The sequence below is a fragment of the Oncorhynchus nerka genome, linkage group LG12, assembly GCF_034236695.1.
Source record: "Oncorhynchus nerka isolate Pitt River linkage group LG12, Oner_Uvic_2.0, whole genome shotgun sequence".
In the NCBI taxonomy this organism is placed as follows: domain Eukaryota; kingdom Metazoa; phylum Chordata; class Actinopteri; order Salmoniformes; family Salmonidae; genus Oncorhynchus; species Oncorhynchus nerka.
The window spans coordinates 8,946,831-8,957,556 of NC_088407.1; the positions used below are offsets into that span (position 1 = coordinate 8,946,831).

At 43.5% G+C, this 10,726-nt stretch overlaps 1 protein-coding gene across 1 annotated transcript in view; it reads left to right on the plus strand.

Annotated features, from left to right (window-relative positions):
* The window catches only part of dysf (dysferlin, limb girdle muscular dystrophy 2B (autosomal recessive)), a 322,514-nt gene extending 314,761 nt beyond the window's left edge, over positions 1 to 7,753 (plus strand). The window contains exons 42-45 of the mRNA XM_065026004.1: positions 549 to 721; positions 2,235 to 2,344; positions 4,061 to 4,208; positions 4,842 to 7,753. Of these exons, the coding sequence (XP_064882076.1) occupies positions 549 to 721; positions 2,235 to 2,344; positions 4,061 to 4,208; positions 4,842 to 4,901 (491 nt within the window). The 3' untranslated portion in view covers positions 4,902 to 7,753. The remainder of the gene's footprint in view (positions 1 to 548; positions 722 to 2,234; positions 2,345 to 4,060; positions 4,209 to 4,841) is intronic.
* The last annotated feature ends 2,973 nt before the right edge of the window (positions 7,754 to 10,726 follow it).

Genomic DNA, 10,726 nt, shown 5'->3' on the forward strand with positions numbered 1-10,726 from the left:
TCTCGTTCTCCCCCCTCTCTCTCGCTCTTCCATTTCTCTCGTTCTCCCCCTCTCTCTTCCATTTCTCTCGTCCCCCCTCTCTCGCTATTCCATTTCTCTCGTTCCCCCCTCTCTCGCTATTCCATTTCTCTCGTTCTCCCCCCTCTCTCGCTATTCCATTTCTCTCGTTCTCCCCCTCTCTCTCGCTCTTCCATTTCTCTCGTTCTCCCCCTCTCTCTCGCTCTTCCATTTCTCTCGTTCTCCCCCTCTCTCTTCCATTTCTCTCGTTCTCCCCCTCTCTCTCTCTTCCATTTTTCTCGTTCTCCCCCTCTCTCCCGCTCTTCCATTTCTCTCGTTCTCCCCCCACCCTCTCTCTCGTTCTCCCCCTCTCTCTCGCTCTTCCATTTCTCTCGTTCTCCCCCTCTCTCTCGCTTCCATTTCTCTCGTTCTCCCCCTTCTCTCTCGCTCTTCCATTTCTCTCGTCCCCCCCCCTCTCTCTCACTCTTCCATTTCTCTCGTTCTCCCATTCTCCAGTCGTACAATAAAGGGATGTTCTCTTCTTCCTCCAGGCTGTCTAGAGATGGATCTTCATCACATGCAGCGACCAGCCAAATCCCCAGAGAAGTGTACCTTAGACATACTGTCACAGGGACAGGATAAACTGGTGTCGCTGTTCCAACAGAAGACGGTCAAGGGCTGGTGGCCGTGTGTGTGTGACAGCAACGGGGAGAAGATCATCGCTGTGAGTAAACGCAGACAGACAGACAGACGGACGGACGGACGGACAGGACGTTAAGATTATTTTATTTTTAATAGTTTAGCTTCTTCATATTTCCCTTAAATGGTTATGCTCATCCTTTCTTTTCTCCCTATCTCTCTTCTCCCTCCCTCTTCTCCCTCTCTCTTCTCCCTCCCTCTTCTCCCCATCTATTTTCTCCCCATCCTCTTTTCCCTCCCTCTTTTCCCTCCCTCTTCTCTCTCTCTCTTCTCCCTCCCTCTACTCCCTCCCTCTACTCCCTCCCTCTTCTCCCTCTCCCCATCCTCTTCTCCCCCTCTTCTCCCTCCTCTTCTCCCTCCCTCTTCTCCCTCCATCCCCATCCTCTTCTCCCTCCCCTCTTCTCCCTCTCTCTTCTCCCTCCCTCTTCTCCCCATCTATTTTCTCCCCATCCTCTTCTCCTCCCTCTTCTCCCTCCCTCTTCTCCCCATCTCTTTTCTCCCTCCCTCTTCTCCCTCCCTCTTCTCCCTCCCTCTTCTCCCCATCTCTTTTCTCCTCCCTCTTCTCCCTCCCTCTTCTCCCCATCCCTCTTCTCCCCATCTCTCTTCTCCCTCCCTCTTCTCCCTCTCTCTTCTCCCTCCCTCTTCTCCCTCCCTCTTCTCCCTCCCTCTTCTCCCTCTCCCCATCCTCTTCTCCCTCCCTCTTCTCCCTCTCCCCATCCTCTTCTCCCCATCCTCTTCTCCTCCCTCTTCTCCCTCCCTCCCTCCCTCTTCTCCCCCTCTTCTCCCTCCCTCTTCTCCCTCCCTCTTCTCCCTCCCTCTTCTCCCTCCTCCCATTCTCTTCTCCCTCTCCCCATCCTCTTCTCCCTCTCCCCATCCTCTTCTCCCTCCTCGTCTCCCTCCCTCTTCTCCCCATCTCTCTTCTCCCTCCCTCTTCTCCCTCCCTCTTCTCCCTCCCACTTCTCCCTCCCTCTTCTCCCCATCTCTCTTCTCCCCCCTCTTCTCCCCATCTCTCTTCTCCCTCCCTCCTCTCCCTCCCTCTTCTCCCCATCCTCTTCTCCCTCCCTCTTCTCCCTCTCCCCATCCTCTTCTCCCTCCCTCTTCTCCCTCTCCCCATCCTCTTCTCCCCATCCTCTTCTCCTCCCTCTTCTCCCTCCCTCCCTCCCTCTTCCCCCTCTTCTCCCTCCCTCTTCTCCCTCCCTCTTCTCCCTCCCTCCCTCTTCTCCCTCCCTCTTCTCCCTCCCTCTTCTCCCTCCCTCCCCATCCTCTTCTCCCTCTCCCCATCCTCTTCTCCCTCTCCCCATCCTCTTCTCCCTCCCTCGTCTCCCTCCCTCTTCTCCCCATCTCTCTTCTCCCTCCCTCTTCTCCCTCCCTCTTCTCCCCATCTCTCTTCTCACTCCCTCTTCTCCCCATCTCTCTTCTCCCTCCCTCCTCTCCCTCCCTCTTCTCCCTATCCTCTTCTCCCTCCCTCCTCTCCCCATCTTCTTCTCCCTCCCTTCTCCTCCCCTCCTCCCTCTTTTCCCTCCACCCTCTCCCCCTAGGGTAAAGTGGAGATGTCTCTAGAGATAGTTTCAGAACAGGAACAGGATGAGAGACCAGCAGGACAGGGCCGAGATGAACCAAACATGAACCCTCACCTGGAGGATCCACAGTGAGTCACCTCCTCTGATCTCAAAATTAAAACTTACTGAGCCTTGATTCACGTTCGGCTGAACCACACGGTCTACTTCATTCGCTGTCGTCTATGTCCTGTTCTGTCCCAGAAATGTTGTAGTCTCGATAAGTTCCCAGGACACTTGACAGAGGCTCTCAGAAATGGTGTCATCTAGTCAGCCAGAGACATTGTTCCCTAAATATTCCGTCCACAGACTGTCCATAATGTCTAAACATCTCATCACATGTCTTTATAGGAAAGAATTCAGACAGTTTCCCCCAAAAAAATTCTCTACATTACAGCCTTATTCTAAAATTGATTAAATTGTTCCCCCCCCCAATCTACAAACAATAGCACATAATGACAATTCAAAAACTGGTTTTAATTTATGTATGCTAATTATATAAAAAATAAAAAGACTAGTGTTCACATCCTTGAGTGGACAAACCCGATCAAACATCTCTAGAGAGACCTGAAAATAGCTGTGAAGCGACGCTCCCCATCCAACCAGACAGAGCCTGAGAGGATCTGCAGAGAAGAAATGGAGAAATTCCCCAAATACAAGTGTGCCAAGCTTGTAGAATTTTACCCAAGAAGACTTGAGGCTGCAATCGCTGGCGAAGGTGCTGAAGTACTGAGTGACGGGCCTGAATAATGATTTAAATGTGATATTTCAATAGTTTTTAATAAATGAACATTAGTATTGTTTGTAGATTGATGAAAGATTGAAGATTGAAAAAAAAAAACCACAGATTTAAATCCATTTTAGAAAAATGCTGTAACGTGATGAGATGTGGGAACGGTGGTCTGAATATAATATATATTTATAATCAGAAGTCCAACATCGTCATAATATTTCTTTCTTTGTTATTATATTCAATTATTGTACTTTTCTAATTGTTAGTATTGTTAGATATGGCTGCACTGTTGGAGCTAGTATCACAAGCACTTCACTACACCCACAATAACTTCTGTTAAATATGTGTTTTATTTGGAAGACATTGCAGTTGGTCTGTCATAATATAACAGAGACAGTAGATCTAGCTGGTACTTCCTGTTATACTAATGAATATTTCTCTCTCTGGATCTCGCTCTTCTCTCTCCCCTCCCTCTCCCTCTATACCCTTCCCCCTCTATCTCCCCTCCCTCCCCCTCGCCCTCTCTCTCCTCTCTCTCTCTCCCCCTCTCTCCCTCTCTCTCTCCCTCTCTCTCCCTCCCCCTCTCTCTCCCCTCCCTCCCCTCCCCCTCTCTCTCCCCTCTCTCTCTCCCTCTCTCTCTCCTCTCCCTCTATACCCTTCCCCTCTCTCTCCCCTCCCTCCCCTCGCCCTCTCTCTCCCCTCTCTCTCTCTCCCTCTCTCTCTCCCTCTCTCTCTCCCCTCCCCCTCTCTCTCCCTCTCTCTCCCCCCTCTCTCCCCTCTCTCTCTCCCTCTCTCTCTCCCTCCCCTCTCTCTCCCCCCCTCTCTCTCCCCCTCTCTCCCCTCTCTCTCTCCTCTCTCTCTCCCTCCCCTCTCTCTTCCCTCCTTCCCCTCCCCCTCTCTCTCCCCTCTCTCTCTCCCTCTCTCTCTCCCCTCCCTCCCCTCCCCTCTCTCTCCCCTCCCTCCCCTCCCCTCTCTCTCCCCTCTCTCTCTCCCTCCCTCCCCTCCCCCTCTCTCTCCCCTCCCTCCCCTCCCCTCTCTCTCCCTCTCTCTCTCCTCCTCTCTCTCTTTTCTCCAGACGTCCTGAGACATCGTTCCTGTGGTTCTCCTCTCCCTACAAGACGTTGAAGTACATCCTATGGGGGAGATACAAATTCCTCATCCTCCTCTTCATCCTCCTCTTCTTCCTCTTCCTCTTCATCGGAGTCTTCCTCTACTCCTTCCCTGTGAGTTGATGAAGGGAAGTGTGTAGGGGTGGGTGGGTGGGTGTATGTCTGTGTTTCCTAATATAAGGGATGTGTGTAGGGGTAGGGTGGGTGGGTGGGTGTATGTCTGTGTTTCCTAATATAAGGGATGTGTGTAGGGGTGGGTGTATGTCTGTGTTTCCTAATATAAGGGATGTGTGTAGGGGTGGGTGTATGTCTGTGTTTCCTAATATAAGGGATGTGTGTAGGGGTGGGTGTATGTCTGTGTTTCCTAATATAAAGGATGTGTGTAGGGGTGGGTGGGTGGGTGTATGTCTGTGTTTCCTAATATAAGGGTTGTGTGTAGGGGTGGGTGGGTGGGTGGCTGTGTTTCCTAATATAAGGGATGTGTGTAGGGGTGGGTGTATGTCTGTGTTTCCTAAAATGGTGAGGATTAGAAATTCAATGCAGATAATATTTTTTTCTGAACGTAAGATAGAAATGTTGAATGTGTGTGTGTGTGTGTGTGTGTGTGTGTGTGTGTGTGTGTGTGTGTGTGTGTGTGTGTGTGTGTGTGTGTGTGTGTGTGTGTGTGTGTGTGTGTGTGTGTGTGTGTGTGTGTGTGAGTGTGTGTGCGTGCGTGTTATTTAATTCCCTCTCTCTTCTCACATCTAGAACTATGCAGCCATGAAGATGGTCGGACCGTTCAGTGGACCTGCTAAAGGAACTAAATGAACAACTAGCTAAATAAAAAAATAAAAAGATAACAACAAGAGGAGAGGAGGAGATGAAAACCACAGAGGAAGAGGAGGAGATGAAAACAACAAGAGGAAGAGGAGGAGATGAAAACCACAGAGGAAGAGAAGGAGATGAAAACCACAGAGGAAGAGAAGGAGATGAAAACAACAGAGGAAGAGTAGGAGATGAAAACCACAGAGGAAGAGAAGGAGATGAAAACCACAGAGGAAGAGAAGGAGATGAAAACCACAGAGGAAGAGAAGGAGATGAAAACCACAGAGGAAGAGAAGGAGATGAAAACCACAGAGGAAGAGAAGGAGATGAAAACCACAGAGGAAGAGGAGGAGATGAAAACCACAGAGGAAGAGAAAAGCCAAAGAAAAGAACAACTGACTGAATAACCTAAAAGAGAGAAGAAGAAGAGCAGGAGGGTGGCAGGGTAGCCGAGCTAGTTAGCTGTTAGCAGCCACTGAAAAGTCACTGGTTCAAATCCCTGAGCCGACTAGGTGGAAAATCTCTCGATGTGCCCTTGAGCAAGGCACTTAACCCTAATTGCTCCTGTGAGTTGCTCTGGATAAAAGCGTCCAGTATACACAAACCGGTCAAAGTTTTTAAGAAAATACCTACTCATTCAAAGGTTTTAGAAAATACCTAGGTTTTTCTTGCCAACAAAGGCCAAAGGTGGCTATTTGAAGAATCTCAAATATCAAATATATTTTGATTTGTTTAACACTTTTTTGGTTACTGTATGATTCCATATGCGTTATTTCATAGTTTTGATGTCTTCACAATTATTCTACAATGTAGAAAATAGTTCAAATAAAGAAAAACCCTGGAATGAGTAGGTGTGCTAAAAACTTTTGACCGTTGGTGTACGACTAACGTGTTAAAGTTAAATGAGAGAGGAAACGAGAGAAAGAACTTTTGCAACACATCAACAAATGACTTCCCCACATCTCCTCGTCTGATCTTTGAAATCTCCCACCACGTAGCCTGGTAACTGTCACTGGCATCCTCTTCTGTTCATGGCACTTTATCATCAATCATCTGCAAAAATAATACTATAAAATTCAATTAGAGAGTTCAATCTGTGTGTTCCTACCCTGGTCTCGCCCCAGTACTGAACCCTCTCCCCGTTCACTTTGATTCCCTCTCTCCCTTTAATGTCTCTCCCTCCTTCTTTTTTTCTGTCTCTCTCTCTCTCCCTCTAATTCCTCTTTCATCCCTCCTTCTTTTTTTCTGTCTCTCTCTCTCTCTCTCTCTCCCTCTAATTCCTCTTTCATCCCTCCTTCTGTTTTTCTGTCTCTCTCTCTCTCTCTCCCTCTAATTCCTCTTGCATCCCTCCTTCTGTTTTTCTGTCTCTCTCTCTCCCTCCCTCTAATTCCTCTTTCATCCCTCCTTCCTTCATGTCGTCAAGAAAATATTGCCCTCTTTTCACAGCTAGACGCTCCTATCTTCTTTTCTTCAAGCAGAGAGGGGGATAGATCTTCCTCCCTCGTCTCTTTCAACTTTCCCTTGTTCCCTGTGCTGGGTTAAGTCATGGATTTGTTCATCGTGTTCGGAGGCTGGTGATTATTAGATATCATGCTGTGTGTGAGACACACATTTTTTTTCAGTTCAGGTTTTGCCAAAGAGAATGTACTGTTATAGCCTACAAATGCAAACCATGATCAAAGTAATGTACAGACAGACAGACAGACAGACAGACAGACAGACAGACAGACAGACAGACAGACAGACAGACACAGTCAGACAGACAGACAGACAGACAGACAGACAGACAGACAGACAGACAGACAGACAGACAGACATAGACAGACAGACAGACATAGACAGACAGACAGACAGACAGACAGACAGACAGACAGACAGACAGACAGACAGACAGACAGACAGACAGACAGACAGACAGACAGACAGACAGACAGACAGACAGACAGACAGACAGACAGACAGACAGACAGACAGGTTGATAGACAGACAGACAGACAGACAGACAGGTAGACATGTTGATAGACAGACAGGTTGATAGACAGACAGGTTGATAGACAGACAGGTTGATAGATAGACAGGATGATAGATAGGTAGGTAGGTAGATAGATAGCTCTAACTGTAGACTTAAATAAGCGGCTGGCACCCCCCCCCCCCCAAAGGCTTATGGAAAATCCCTCTGTTGTTTCCCAAAACAAGTGGCTGGTGATCATTGTGACCCCCACCCCCTCCCCCCCACTCAACAGAAAATGTCAGTATGTATCTTTAAATATGTAGCTGCCAAAAGCCTTATAGATAAGCCTTTTACTGCAACGTGTTTTGCTATAAAGCCTAGACAATCCTGCTGGAATGAGGACCCGAAACCCTCAGTGACCGTCAGTCCAACGCTTGTTACCCAAGATGACTGTCCCTCTTCACTAGAACAACTTGCCATTATATACTGCTAATGGTTTAGCCTTCACAGTATTGCTGTCTTAAAGAATCGTTTTAGCCTTCACAGTATTGCTTCCTTAAAGAATCGTTTAGCCTTCACAGCATTGCTGCCTTAAAGAATCGTTTAGCCTTCACAGTATTGCTGTCTTAAAGAATCGTTTTAGCCTTCACAGTATTGCTGCCTTAAAGAATCGTTTAGCCTTCACAGCATTGCTGCCTTAAAGAATCGTTTAGCCTTCACAGCATTGCTGCCTTAAAGAATCGTTTAGCCTTCACAGCATTGCTGCCTTAAAGAATCGTTTAGCCTTCACAGTATTGCTACCTGACAGAATTATAGAAATGTTAATGAAGTGATTTCTGTTTTGAGAGCAGTATATATTTGTGCATTATGTATCAATATACAAAATAAACTGTATTCAAGTCAATGGGTTTTATATTTTCTGTTGAGTATTATATTATGTTGCGTATGTTCACGAGTCATTTACCGTTTTGTTTATTATTCATCAACTCATCTAGATACAGAGCCTGTATTATTAATCATCTCATCTAGATACAGAGCCTGTATTATTAATCATCTCATCTAGATACAGAGCCTGTATTAATCAACTCATCTAGATACAGAGCCTTTATTAATCATCTCATCTAGATACAGAGCCTGTATTAATCACCTCATCTAGATACAGAGCCTTTATTATTAATCATCTCATCTAGATACAGAGCCTGTATTATTAATCAACTCATCTAGATACAGAGCCTGTATTAATCATCTCATCTAGATACAGAGCCTTTATTATTAATCAACTCATCTAGATACAGAGCCTTTATTAATCATCTCATCTAGATACAGAGCCTTTATTATTAATCATCTCATCTAGATACAGAGCCTTTATTAATCATCTCATCTAGATACAGAGCCTGTATTAATCAACTCATCTAGATACAGAGCCTTTATTATTAATCAACTCATCTAGATACAGAGCCTTTATTATTAATCAACTCATCTAGATACAGAGCCTTTATTATTAATCAACTCATCTAGATACAGAGCCTTTATTATTAATCATCTCATCTAGATACAGAGCCTTTATTATTAATCATCTCATCTAGATACAGAGCCTGTATTAATCATCTCATCTAGATACAGAGCCTGTATTAATCAACTCATCTAGATACAGAGCCTGTATTAATCATCTCATCTAGATACAGAGCCTGTATTAATCATCTCATCTAGATACAGAGCCTGTATTAATCAACTCATCTAGATACAGAGCCTTTATTAATCATCTCATCTAGATACAGAGCCTTTATTAATCAACTCATCTAGATACAGAGCCTTTATTATTAATCATCTCATCTAGATACAGAGCCTTTATTAATCAACTCATCTAGATACAGAGCCTTTATTATTAATCATCTCATCTAGATACAGAGCCTTTACTATTAATCATCTCATCTAGATACAGAGCCTGTATTAATCATCTCATCTAGATACAGAGCCTTTATTATTAATCATCTCATCTAGATACAGAGCCTTTATTAATCAACTCATCTAGATACAGAGCCTTTATTATTAATCATCTCATCTAGATACAGAGCCTTTATTATTAATCATCTCATCTAGATACAGAGCCTGTATTAATCATCTCATCTAGATACAGAGCCTGTATTAATCAACTCATCTAGATACAGAGCCTGTATTAATCATCTCATCTAGATACAGAGCCTTTATTATTAATCATCTCATCTAGATACAGAGCCTTTATTAATCATCTCATCTAGATACAGAGCCTTTATTATTAATCATCTCATCTAGATACAGAGCCTTTATTATTAATCATCTCATCTAGATATAGAGCCTGTATTAATCATCTCATCTAGATACAGAGCCTGTATTAATCATCTCATCTAGATACAGAGCCTTTATTATTAATCATCTCATCTAGATACAGAGCCTTTATTAATCATCTAATCTAGATACAGAGCCTGTATTAATCATCTCATCTAGATACAGAGCCTTTATTATTAATCATCTCATCTAGATACAGAGCCTGTATTAATCATCTCATCTAGATACAGAGCCTGTATTAATCAACTCATCTAGATACAGAGCCTGTATTAATCAACTCATCTAGATACAGAGCCTTTATTATTAATCATCTCATCTAGATACAGAGCCTGTATTAATCATCTCCTCTAGATACAGAGCCTGTATTATTAATCATCTCATCTAGATACAGAGCCTGTATTAATCATCTCATCTAGATACAGAGCCTGTATTAATCATCTCATCTAGATACAGAGCCTGTATTAATCAACTCATCTAGATACAGAGCCTTTATTATTAATCATCTCATCTAGATACAGAGCCTTTATTATTAATCATCTCATCTAGATACAGAGCCTGTATTATTAATCATCTCATCTAGATACAGAGCCTGTATTATTAATCATCTCATCTAGATACAGAGCCTGTATTATTAATCATCTCATCTAGATACAGAGCCTTTATTATTAATCATCTCATCTAGATACAGAGCCTTTATTATTAATCAACTCATCTAGATACAGAGCCTGTATTAATCATCTCATCTAGATACAGAGCCTGTATTATTAATCATCTCATCTAGATACAGAGCCTTTATTATTAATCAACTCATCTAGATACAGAGCCTGTATTAATCATCTCATCTAGATACAGAGCCTGTATTATTAATCATCTCATCTAGATACAGAGCCTTTATTATTAATCACCTCATCTAGATACAGAGCCTTTATTAATCATCTCATCTAGATACAGAGCCTTTATTATTAATCATCTCATCTAGATACAGAGCCTGTATTATTAATCAACTCATCTAGATACAGAGCCTTTATTATTAATCAACTCATCTAGATACAGAGCCTTTATTATTAATCATCTCATCTAGATACAGAGCCTGTATTAATCAACTCATCTAGATACAGAGCCTTTATTATTAATCATCTCATCTAGATACAGAGCCTTTATTAATCATCATCTCATCTAGATACAGAGCCTGTATTAATCATCTCATCTAGATACAGAGCCTGTATTAATCAACTCATCTAGATACAGAGCCTTTATTATTAATCATCTCATCTAGATACAGAGCCTGTATTAATCATCTCATCTAGATACAGAGCCTGTATTAATCATCTCATCTAGATACAGAGCCTTTATTATTAATCATCTCATCTAGATACAGAGCCTGTATTAATCATCTCATCTAGATACAGAGCCTGTATTAATCATCTCCTCTAGATACAGAGCCTTTATTATTAATCATCTCCTCTAGATACAGAGCCTGTATTAATCATCTCATCTAGATACAGAGCCTGTATTAATCATCTCATCTAGATACAGAGCCTTTATTATTAAT